Consider the following 12,391-nt stretch of genomic DNA (forward strand, 5'->3'; position numbering starts at 1 on the left):
AGCTGGGCTTCACGGGTGAGAGGAGAGGGCTGTCATCCCAGCCTGGACAGAAGCTCCAGGAGGAGCAGCTGGTGGGATGGACAGTGGTCCTCCCCACCAACATGCCCCGAGCACCTTGAACTTGGCGCCCAACCAGCTCTCCTTGGCTGCATCACACCAGGGCCCAGAGGAGCAACTTTTGACACACAACCCACATGGGGATAGCATTGGGACCTGAGGGCTGCTGGCAGGTTGTGCCCTCAGCTAGTGGGGGCAGGACGCCCTCTGCAGGTGTGGGGTTGGGCTAGGGAAGGCAGGGAGGCCAGCAGCCACCTGGGGGCAGCTCACCTGGGAGAAGATAAGTACACGGTGCCCTTCGTCCCGCAGTTTCTTGAGCATCTTCTGCAGCAACATGAGCTTCCCTGAAGACTTGACCAGAGAGCTGCCATCATAGGAGCCATTGGGCAGGACAGGGGCCTCCTGTGGACACAGCAGAAGGTGGGGCATTGGGGGCTCCCCTCTCCTCTCTGACTCTGCACCAGAGGCCCCAGAGAGTGGACAAGGGCCCAACAGTGGGTGGAGCACCGAGCCCAAGCTCGGGTCAGGCCAGGTTCTGTAGGGCGTATGGGCAGGTCACACAGATGCTCCCAGCGCCGCGTTCCCCAGGCAGGGCTCAGACTTGCCGGCCCTGCCCTCCATCTCCCCCTGCTGGCACTCCACCAAGACCACAGGCATCAGTGGACGGAAGGATGACAGTCTTGAGCCAAGCCGGCCTTCCCAGCAGGAATGGGGCCTGGCCTCTGCAGTCACTGCAGGGCACATCCAGGCAAGGCCAACCCGGCCCCGCGGCTGTGCAGAACCTTAGCCCAAAGGCCTCTGCTGGGCCACCATGGTGAGTTCAGCCTGGGGTTGGCTGAGTCTAGGTCACCCACAGCACGGCCTCCACGCCTAACTCTGCATTGGTCTTCTTGTTTGGGGGCAGGGATGGGGGAGGGGGAAGGTATAAACCGTGGAGCGTTTAAATTAGAACCAGAATAGCCGTGACCGCAGTGAGCACTGCTGTGCCGAGCTCTCTCCGAGGGCACTGACGTGGACTTCCTGTCTGGTCCTCACCCTTTCAGGGGGCTGCTGTTATTGTCCCCATTTCGTAGAGGATAAACCTGGGGCCCCAAGAGGATCACTGACTGACTGTCCTGAGACCACAGGACTGGAGCCGGGGGTCTGACTGGGGGGTCCAGGCTCTCACCCAGGGCTGCACATCAGATCACCTGGGGGCCCCACCCAGGCCTCTCCGACTGCCAGGTCAGCCCTCAGAATCCTGGCCTGGGGTCCCCTGACGCTGAGGCTGGAGGGGATTCTGTGGTGCCCCAATGCCCCCCATTACTTTACGGTCACGAGAAGGGGTCCAGAGAAGGAGAGGGCCTGGCTGAGCAGTGGACAGAGGTAGGTTTGCAGATACTTCTGGCCGAGTGGGGACCCATATCACCTCCAAATCCTCATTCTCAGGGAGGATTGGCAGCTGAGGGCCTGAGCACCTGCCCTAGCAGCCAGGGGCACCGTGGCGGCCACAGCTGCTTGCCACGAGGGCCACAGAAAACCCACCACAACACAGCCACATGCACCTACCACGGCCTCAGGCCCTTCCACGGCAGCCCCAGGCACTCACCATGGTGGTCAGGGGCACCTATCATGGTGGCCACAGTGGCAGCCACGGGGACCTACCACAGCGGCCACGGGGAAGAGGTAAGGGTGGTTGCAGCACTTCTTCAGGTCCATCATGATGTTGAGCAGTGACACCTGGTTCCCGCCCCCCTTGGAGTTCAGCGCCTCGAAGTTTCGCGTGAGGATGAACTTGTAGTACTTCCTGCCGGAGGAAGGAGGAAAGGCAAGCTGGATACACCTGCCACGCCAGCCTCCGAGAGGGCACTCTGCTCTGCGGGGAGCCTGGGGGCTGCTGCCCTCGTACCAGTTACAGAAAGACCACGGGGAGCCCCGAGAGGTGAAGCCACAGGCCTGGCGCTGCCCAGCAAGTTGCTGGGGGACAGTGCAAGGACCCAGGCAGCCCCAACCCTGGTCACTGAGATCTAAGAGGCCCCAAGAAGGAAGTGTGTGCAAAAGGTGATTGAGGCCTGGGTGGGGCCGAAAGGCCCTCCCACCCACCCAGGGCAGCAGCCCAGGAAGGCCAGGTCGGGCTCTTCTGATCTAGAAGACAAGCCCAGGGGACACGGGGCAGGCTGCTCACTTCTGCATCTGGCTCAGTTCCACGCGGACGATCAGCTCGGTCTTGGCCGGCATGTTCTTGAATACATCAGCCTTGAGCCGCCTTAGCATGTGCGGCCCCAGCAGGTCATGCAGCTTCTTGATCTGGTCTTCCTTGGAGATGTCAGCAAACTCCTCCAGGAAGCCCTCCAGGTTGCTGCAAGAAAAAGCTGGGATGAGAGCCTGGAGCAGGCCAAAGCCCTCTGCAAAGGGAACCAGGATTGGGGTGGAGGAGCAGGCCAGCCAGCCCCCGAGCCCCCGGCCACCTGCCAGAGGGTCACAGGACAGGCCTGTCACAGGGCAGGCTGGCTGGTGGGCCACGGAGCCCTGGCCCTGCCTTAGGTGTCCCTCCAGTCTCTGTCTAAGCCTGTGTCACCCCCACCCATTGCAGCTGTCTCAGCCACACAGGATGCCTTCCTGTCCTCCAAGCTGTCCTGGACATGCAGTCTCTAGGACTCTTAGCCATATCACAGATAAGGAAACTGAGGCTGATGGGTGCCCAAGGTTATACAGTCCAGCCTGCCCTCGAATCTACATCTCCTGATTCCAGAACCAGCATTCTCCACCCTGAATCCCCTGAGTAGGAAACTGAGGGGTCAGATGAAGACAAGACGGCCAGGGCTCTGTCTTCACCCCCGTCTCCACCACCACCACCCCAGCCTTCTGCCTCCCATCGCTGCCCACCACGTGGTCATTTCAATCTTTGTGGAGGGACAGGAATGGGCCAGGGGTGTGGGGAAGGGACAGGAGCCCAGGAGGACCCCCGGGGTCTTCAGGGGCAGAGCTGAGGAAAAATGGCAGGGTTAACAGCAGCAGATGTTTCCCAGGGGCTCGGCACGGCCCAGCGCACAGCTAACACTCCCACGTTACTGATGAGGAAACCGAGGTCCAGCGAGCAGCGCCAGAGCCGGGACGGGCACTGAGCCCTCTTCGCTGGCTGCCCCCCACCCCACCTCCCCGGCCGGCCCTCCTGACTCACTTGAACCTCTCTGGAGTCAGGAAATTGAGCAGGTGGAAGAGCTCCTCCAGGTTGTTCTGAAGGGGGGTCCCCGTCAGCAGCAGCTTGTAATCGATCTTGTAGCTGTTCAAGACCCTAAAGAACTTGGGGCGGGGGACAGGGGGCCCGTCAGGGGGCACCAGGTGGCCGGCCCATCCAGGGAGCACCGGAGCCAGTGGTCAGCACTTCCTACCTTGGACTGGTTGTTCTTGAGCCGGTGGGCCTCATCCACCACGAGGCAGGCCCACTCGATGGAGCCCAGGATGGCCTGGTCGATGGTGATGAGCTCGTAGGAGGTGAGCAGGACGTGGAATTTGATCTGCACTTCTTTCTGGAAGGAAAGGGAGGCGTTTGGGAGGAGAGCTGGGAGAGCAGCGGATCAAGGTCTCCAGAGACGAAGGGGCGACGAGGAGTGTGGGCAGGACCCCCAGAGAGCCTGGGGAGCCCTGGGACTGAGAGGAAGACACAGGCCACTGGGCAAAGGGGTCAGCTGAGGCCCAGAGCACCTTCCCCAGGAGGGCAGGCAAGGGCTGAGAGAGGCAGAGGGGAGCCTGTAGGCGGCACCTGGGTGTGCACCGGCCCTGCTCTCTTGGGCTAGACCTTGGTCAAGGTAACTAACCTCCCCAAGCCTCAGTCTCCTCACCTGTAAAAAGGGAGCAATGCTGTCTGTCTATAGGAGGAATGCCACGAGAATTAAAAGGGCAAGGCTGTTCCTCAAAAAATTACACATATTATGGAGAATGGTATGGAGATTCCTTAAAAAAACTAAAAATAGAGCTACCATATGATCCAGCAATCCCATTCCTGGGCATATATCTGAAGAAAAGCATAATTCGAAAAGATACATGCACCCCAATGTTCACTGCAGCACTATTTACAATAGCCAAGACATGGAAACAATGTAAGCTTCCATCAACAGAGGAATGGATGAAGAAGATGTGGTATATACATACCATGGAATATTAGCCATAAAAAAGAATGAAACAATGCCATTTGCAGCAACATGGATAGACCTAGAAATTGTCATATTGAGTGAAGTCAGACAAAGACAAATATTGTATGATATCGCTTATGTGTGGAATCTAAAAAAATGGTACAAATGAACCTTTTTTACAAGAGAGAAACAGAGTCACAGGTGTAGAAAACAGACTTATGGTTATGGGGAAAAACGGGGAGGGATGAATTGGGAGATTGGGATTGACAGATACACACTACTATATACAAAATAGATAATTAATAAAGACCTACTGTATAGCGCAGGGAACCCTACTCAATACTCTGGAATGACCAATATGGGAAAGAATCTAAAAAAGAGTGGATATGTGTATATGGATAACTGATTCACTTTGCTGTACACCTGAAACTAAGACAACATTGTAAATCAACTATACTCCAATAAAATTTTTTTAAAATAATATAAAAGCAGGGCTTCCCTGGTGGCGCAGTGGTTGAGAGTCCGCCTGCCAATGCAGGGGACACGGGTTCGTGCCCCGGTCCGGGAGGATCCCACATGCCGCGGAGTGGCTGGGCCCATGAGCCATGGCCGCTGAGCCTGCGCATCTGGGGCCTGTGCTCCGCAACGGGAGAGGCCACAGCAGTGAGAGGCCCGCGTACCGCAAAAAAAATATATATATATGTATATAAAAGCAAAAACAAACAAACAAACAAAATTACACATAGAATTGTCATGCAATCCAGCAATTCCAATTCTGGGTATAGACTCAGAAGAAGTAAAAGCAGGGACTTGAATGAATATTTCTGCACACCTATGTCCATAGCATTATTCACAAGAACCAAAAGGTAGAAACACTCAAGTGTCCACAGCAGATGAATGGATAAACAAAAGGTGGTCTATTCACATGATGGAACGTTATCCAGTCTTAAAAAGGAAAGAATTCCTGATACATGCTACAACGTGCTGAGTGAAATGAGCCAGACACAAAAGGACAAATACTGCATGATTCCACTTACATGAAGTACCAAGAATAATCAAATTCAGAGACCAAAAGTAGGAGGCTGCCAGGGGGTGGTGGAAGTTAGTGTTTCATGGGGACAGAGTTTCAGTTTTACAAGATGAGGCGCTCTGGAGATGGGGGTGATGGCTGCACAACAGTATAAATGTACTTGATGTCCACGAACCGTACTTGTAAAAATGTTTAAGATGATACACTTTAAGTTATGTGTATTTTCCCACAATGTTAAAAAATAAAATAAATTAAAAAGCTGAGTCAGCAAAGCACCCAGCCAATCGCAGGACCCCACGGTGAGCTCAGAAGTTGTTTCTGTGACTGACAGGCCCACAGGCCCATCCCTCTGGAATCACTGAGTCATTCCCTCATTCAACAAATAATTATTGAGAATTCCCTGGCGGTTCAGTAGTTAGGACTCAGCGCTTTCACTGCCATAGCCCGGGGGTTCCATCTCTGGTCGGGGAACTAAGATTCCCACAAGCCGTGGGGCGCAGCCAAAAAAAACAAACCCACACAAATAGTTACTGAGCATCTCCTGGGGCCACGACTATCCCCAGAGGAGGGAGAAAGCCGAGGTGAGGAACCCTGGGGAGGCTGGAGGTGATCCGCCAGCCCCCAGCACTGCAGGTAGCGCGTAAGAGCGCCAAGACCGCCTGAGCGCCCCCGCGTGCCAGGCGCAGGAAGTACTGAGTGATTTGTGTCCTCGATTCTCAGAGTGCAGCCTGAGAACCAGAAGCATGCACATCATCTGGGACTCTGTCAGGCCCCACCCCAGAGCTGCTGGACCAGAACCTGCCCTTCAACAAGGCCCCTGCTGACCCGGGGGCACAGGGAAGTCTGAGCGGCCCTGCCTAATTCTTATTCATTCAACCCTCCACAACTCTAGACTGGGTCTGTTATCTCCGTTTTGCTGAGAAGATTCTGAAGCACAGAGAGGTTAAGTGACTTGCCAGAGGTCACACAGCTGGTGGACTGGGTTGAATTGTGTCCCCTCAAGATCCACGTCCACCCAAAACCTCAGAATATGATCTTTTTTGGAGCTAGGGTCTTTGCAGGTGTAATTAGTTAAAATGAGGTCATCCTGGATTAGGGTGGGTGTCTTTATAAGAAGAGGAGACACAGACACACGGGGGAGACGTGACAAGAGAGGCAGAAACCCAGGTGATACAGCTGCAAACCAAGGACAGCCAAGGAACGCCTGCAGCCACCAGATGCTGGAAGAGGCGCGGAAGGGTCCTTCCCCAGAGCTTCAGGGGGAGCAGGACCCCGCCGACAGCTGGATCTCGGACTCCTGGCCTCCAGAACGGTGAGAGGATAAATTCTGTTGCCGTTTTCAGCCCCACCGCCACCCTGTTTCTGGTTCTTTGCCCCAGGACATGGATACAGCAGGTAACTGCCTCAAGAGAAGCTCTGTGCCAGCTACTACCTCCACCAGGGCCCAAGAGAAGAGACCCCAGATGGACTGCAGGGCCCCTGCGGCCCCCAGGGCAGACTGGGCCCCTGTGCAGGGTCCCCGGGGTGAGGAATGCTCACCTTCATCCGGAACACCTTCTTCCCACTCCGAATGGCGTTGTCCTCAAACGAAAACTCATTCTCCCGGATCACAGAGCGGCTCTCCTTGTCCCCCGTGTAGGTGACCACGTAGAAGTCGGGCGCCCACATCTCAAACTCACGTTCCCAGTTGATGATGGTGGACAGGGGCGCACTGACCAGGTAGGGCCCCTTGGAGTGGCCCTGGGGAGGGAGACGGACGCGCTGAGGCTGCCGGCCCACAGCCAGCACCGGCTACCCCTCCCCAGCCGCCCAGCCTGGGCCTCAAACCTCCTTGTACAGAGAGTAGAGGAAGACGATGGTCTGCACTGTCTTGCCCAGACCCATCTCATCGGCCAGGATGGTGTCGGTGCCCTGGGCCCAGGAAAAGCGCAGCCAGTTAAGGCCCTCCAGCTGGTACGGGTGCAGTGTGCCGCCCGTGGAGTCGATGTACCACGGCTGCTTGTCAAACTTGACCGTGGGCTGCGAGGAGGCAGAGGTTCAGATGTACCCTGGATCCTGGGCCACCAGGGCCCACCCCCCAGGCCTTTGCACACGCAGTTCCTTATGACTGGAAAACTCTTCCCACTCCTCTCATCCCCGCTAACGTATTCATCCTTCAGGTCACAGCTGGAATGCCTCTTCCTCCAGGAAGTCCTCCCTGACTCCTGGCCTGGCTTAGGTGTTCCCACCACGTCCTCCCTGGTCGACCCTATACTTCTCCTATCAGGGCAGTGTCCCAAGTGTTGGATTCTCTGACTTTAAGCCCAGCTTGTGGTCCCCATACTGGTGACCTGTTCCTCTGAGTCCCATACAGTGACCAGGACACAGTGAGCACTTAGGCAACATTTGTTGGATGCATGCCCAGGGTGCCTGATCCCAAACATCACCTCTTTTATCCTGCGGCTCGGGGCCACCTCCCCGCTGAAGTCCTCCTGATGTATCAGACCCATTCACCTTTCCCTGGCATCCCACAGTCTCAAGCCGATCCCCCACTTCTGTGTGTACCCGCCACGGGCCCTTGGAAGGTGAGCACTTCGTGAAACAGGGGGCAGGGCCTTGTTCCCCCAGAGCCAGCCCAGGGCCAGGTGCTAGCAGACACCCCAGAGAAGTTTGCTAAATGAATAATAGTCAACCTTCCGCTCCCCGATGGGCTCAAAGCTCCGGGGGAAGTTGTGGATCTCCTCCCCCTGAACAGATAAGAATGGTATGTAATTAGCAAATCAGCAGTTATGTTCTGAAGTAGGAAACACACTTTTTTTTCTTTTTTTTTGCAGTATGCGGACCTCTCACTGTTGTGGCCTCTTCCGTTGCGGAGCACAGGCTCCGGACGCGCAGGCTCAGCGGCCATGGCTCACGGGCCCAGCCGCTCCGCGGCATGTGGGATCTTCCCGGACCGGGGCATGAACCCGTGTCCCCTGCATCGGCAGGCGGACTCTCAACCACTGTGCCACCAGGGAAGCCCGGAAACACACTTTTTTATTTAAGTGCTTGGAATTAGCTCAACTAAAGGAATGCAGTTTCGTGAGCTGCGCTGAGTAGAGGCTACCTGCTCCACAGTCTGTGCACTGGTGACCCATCCTTCAAATCGCTCTGTCCCCCAGGAGCTGCTGCTCTGCATGAGGCTGGGGGACCCAGACCCCAGGGTGTGAGCCGTCCCCTGCAGGGAAGGGCTGGGTCCTGTCACCCTTGTCCCTGACTGAGCCGCAGAGCCCCCTCCTGCGCAGGTGCGGCTCCGTGCATAGACCCGCAGTACGAGTTCTCCAGAGACCTCCAGAGACCATACCCTCCTCCACAGCCAAGCCTCGGGGAGGCCCTGGCAACCCCACCCCGGGGCCCCTCCCCACTCACGTCCACGACGGGCGAGTCCGGGGGCTTCTCCTGTTTGTCGTCCTTCAGCTTCTTGCCCTTCCTGACCAGCCTCTTGGGCAGCCTGGCATCCTCCCCCAGCATCAATTCCCTGGGAAAGAGCACGGGACAATGAGAGCAGAGCTCAGGCCGGTGGGGGGCGGGAGGCCCCGCCCAGGGGCCCCACCATGGCCCACCTGTGGCCCCAGTAGGCCTGCTTCAGGTTGTCGTAGTAGGGGATGTCAATGTCGTCAATCTCCCAGGTGCACTGGTCGTAGGGCAGGTCTTTCCACTTGATCAGGTAATGCACATCCCCCTTTTTGTCGAAGCTGCAACACGGTAAACAGATGGAGGAGGGCGGGTCACCCGGGCAAGAGTCCACGGAGGGCACCTCACAGGATGCAAAGCTTCTCACCCCCGTGGTCCCCTGGGAGCCCCAGCCAGGAGGGCGGCACCAGGCAGGGACTCCAGAGAGGTGAGGCAGCTTAGCCAAGGCCACACAGCTAGTGAGAGGGAGGGGGAGGGCACGGGTTGAGTGGCAGAGCGGAGGGACATCTGGGAGGCCACGCTAACGGGGGAGCACAGAACCAGCGTCCACTCCATCCTCGGTGGCCGTGAATCCCACTCAGTCATGAGGAGTCCCCCGGAATTCTCAATTTCTGAGTCAGATGGTTCTCCCCTGACCACAGACCTTCGTTTTCTCGCTTAAAAACTCCCAAAGAGGGGGCTTCCCTGGTGGCGCAGTGGTTGAGAGTCTGCCTGCCGAGGCAGGGGACACGGGTTCGTGCCCTGGTCCGGGAAGATCCCACATGCCGCGGAGCGGCTGGGCCCGTGAGCCATGGCCTCTGAGCCTGCGCGTCCGGAGCCTGTGCTCCACAACGGGAGAGGCCACAGCAGTGAGAGGCCGCGTACCGCAAAAAAAAAAAAAAAAAAAAAACTCCCAAAGAGGGACTTCCCTGGCGGTACAGTGGTTAAGACTCCAAGCTTCCACTGCAGGGGGCATGGGTTCCATCCCTGGTCGGGGAACTAAGATCCCACATGCCGCACAGAGTGGCCAAAAAAAAAAAGAAAAAACCTCCCAAGGACTGGAGGGGTGCCCATCCCGGTCTGGGGCCAATCCCTGCAAAGTAGAGACGAATGTAATTCTTGCAGGTGGGATGCTCTCTCCCAAAGACCCCCGGGGACACAGGGACCTGATGGCTCAGCCAGCAGCCCAGAGGGGTTGCTGCAGAAAAGCACCTTGCACTGCAGCTTGAATATGGCTCCTGGGAGGGGCCTGGGGCCTCCCACCCCACCGAAGCACCTTGGGCAACCGAGCCAGGGCAGTGCTGCAGGGCCCGGGGTGCCACAGCTAGCCTGGGGGCCACGGACAGAAAGACCAATCCCCAGTCACCATGGAAACCGATGGATTTTTTTTTTTTTCAATAAATGATTGGTTATTACTCAGACTCCATTCAGGTAATACATTTGGAGGAAATTCACCTACCCCGCTTTGAAGGCAGGGAGAAAACCTGCCACTTTTGTTTAGAACATGCAATTTAACAAAGGTAAAAAAATTGTGGATCAGTTCAACCGGGGGGCTCAGGTCACAGTGAGGGCTGGGGATGGGAGGAGGAGGCATTTCATAATCAAGGGCGTACTTTTTCAAATTCCCCTGGCCCATCTTCCTGACGGCCATGCTAGCAGGCGCTGGCACACTCCTTGAACCCCCGCGGCAGCCCTGTGGGGTGGGTACTCTCATTATCCCATTTCACATGAAAAAAACACAGAAGCAAAGAGCCCGGAAAATGGGAGCCAGGGTTGAAATCCGAGTGACAGGATCAGGTTCTTAAACTCTGCTCTACCCAACTCCTGCCTTTGGGACGCCTGTGTCTGCTGGATCCCAAGTCCCCCCCGAGCCAGAACCTCCGTGGGCCGCACCCTGAGCCCACCTGTCAGCCACCACCAGTTCTCAAGCGCCTGAGCTCAAGAATGAGCAAGAGGGACTTCCCTAGTGGCGTAGTGGTTAAGAATCCGCCTGCCAACGCAGGAGACACAGGTTCGAGCCCTGGTCCGGGAAGATCCCACATGCCACGGAGCAACTAAGCCCGTGCGCCACAACTACTGAGCCCATGTGCCACAACTACTGAAGCCCGCGCACCTAGAGCCCGTGTTCCACAACAAGAGAACTGGCAGGGCAGAGGGACATCTGGGAGGCCACACACTGCAACGAAGAGGAGTCACCGCTCACGGCAACTAGAGAAAGCCCACGCGCAACAACAAAGAACCCATGCAGCCAAAACTGAATATAATTAATTAATTAGTTTAAAACAAAAAAAGAATAAGCAAGAGCTCCCACCTCCCCACCAAACCAAAGCCAAACTCTTGCAGTCCGGGGCCCCCCTGCCTTGGTCTCTGCATCTGGCCTCTGCAGCCTCTGACCACTGTCACCTGGGCAATTTCACACTGCTCAACGAAGAGCTGTTGCAGGGGCACTGGGGTTTGGAACAGTGGCTAAGAAAGCAAGTCCTGCAATCAGAAAAGCACTGGGTTCCAATCCCAGCACCCGTGCCTCTTGGCTGTGTGACTCTGGGCAAGTGACTTAACGGTGCTGGCATCCATAAACACGAAGGCGGAAATAAAACGCCTACCTCTCGGTAGATGGCACTTGGTGGCGTCAGCCGTGTTTTAAAGGAGCAACAAGCATGTAGTCACCCCACAGCTCAGGCCCACCCTGGTCCCCAGCACCTTCCGGCAGGCATCAAGCACCGACGTCCACAGACACCCAGGAGCACAAGGGTCCCGACCCCCCAAGGGTCCCATCTACAACTTCCACTGGCCGTTCGTCAAGTTGCCCCTTTAGACATATGACTTAGGAACTGCTCTCCTACCACGAGGGTGACATGCATGCACATGCAAGTGTAAACACGTGTGCATCCATGTACCCAGGAGCATGAAGACCCCTCCACCTGGACAGTCAAATCGCCAACAGCGGGGCCCCTTCCCCTCCCACACCCACACGTGGTCCTGAGCCCATTTAACAGGCTGAAGGGGCCGGCGTGTCCCAGACCTGCAGGCACCCACCTCCAGCAAGGTTCAGGGCCCCACCCGCCGAGCACACACCTGTGGTTCAGGATGCGGTGGACCATCATCCACTCGGGCTTGATGCCGTAGCGGTAGAAGCGCTCCTCCATCTTGGCGTACAGCGGGTCCTTGTTCTTCCTCTTCTCGCTCTTACCATCCTCATCGCCAGAGCCGTAGTCAAAGGGCGGGGGCTCGTCCATGTCATTCTTTCTTTGGTAGTTGCGATACATCACCGTGTGGTAGAGCTCCAGCTGCTCGTGAAGGGGGCAGAGGTTACAGGAGGGAGATGGGCCGTGACGCCCCCATGTCCCCCAACCCAGCTCCCCCAACCCCCAGCCTGGGTCCCAAGCAGGACAATCCTCACCTTCCGCCTCCCCCTTCCCAACTCCCAACAATGCCCCTCACTCAAGGAGCTGGCCAGGGCATTTAGGTCCTGAGCACAGCTGCACCTGCCCAGGTGCCTCACCTGGAGCTCCTTCACCCAGGAGCAGTGCCAGTAGGAGAGCCCAGCCCACTTGACAAAGAACTCTCTCTCCGGGATGCCCTCTAGGGGCTTGGGTGGTGGAACGCCAGGCTCTACATCGGACCCCGGCAGCCCCACCATGAAGGGGGCTGGGGGCTCTGTCCACCTCCAATGCAGGATCCGCTGGACTTTGCCCTTCAGCGGGGGACACTGCGGACAGAGGAGGGTCCCCAAGTTCAGGGCTTAGCTGCAGGGCCCCACCCCGAGGCTCCCTCCAACAAG

At 57.0% G+C, this 12,391-nt stretch overlaps 1 protein-coding gene across 2 annotated transcripts in view; it reads right to left on the bottom strand.

Annotated features, from left to right (window-relative positions):
* Window positions 1–12,391, bottom strand: part of CHD5 (chromodomain helicase DNA binding protein 5) — a 66,115-nt gene that overhangs the window by 27,407 nt on the left and 26,317 nt on the right. For both annotated transcript variants that reach the window (XM_060088874.1, XM_060088873.1), the window contains exons 10-20: window positions 12,113–12,319; window positions 11,686–11,897; window positions 8,781–8,912; window positions 8,587–8,695; window positions 7,027–7,218; window positions 6,739–6,939; window positions 3,429–3,566; window positions 3,218–3,339; window positions 2,222–2,395; window positions 1,702–1,843; window positions 328–459 (exon numbers count right to left, since the gene is read on the bottom strand). In XM_060088874.1, coding sequence (XP_059944857.1) covers window positions 328–459; window positions 1,702–1,843; window positions 2,222–2,395; window positions 3,218–3,339; window positions 3,429–3,566; window positions 6,739–6,939; window positions 7,027–7,218; window positions 8,587–8,695; window positions 8,781–8,912; window positions 11,686–11,897; window positions 12,113–12,319 — 1,761 coding nt within the window. The remainder of the gene's footprint in view (window positions 1–327; window positions 460–1,701; window positions 1,844–2,221; window positions 2,396–3,217; window positions 3,340–3,428; window positions 3,567–6,738; window positions 6,940–7,026; window positions 7,219–8,586; window positions 8,696–8,780; window positions 8,913–11,685; window positions 11,898–12,112; window positions 12,320–12,391) is intronic.

Source organism: Mesoplodon densirostris, chromosome 2, assembly GCF_025265405.1.
Source record: "Mesoplodon densirostris isolate mMesDen1 chromosome 2, mMesDen1 primary haplotype, whole genome shotgun sequence".
In the NCBI taxonomy this organism is placed as follows: domain Eukaryota; kingdom Metazoa; phylum Chordata; class Mammalia; order Artiodactyla; family Ziphiidae; genus Mesoplodon; species Mesoplodon densirostris.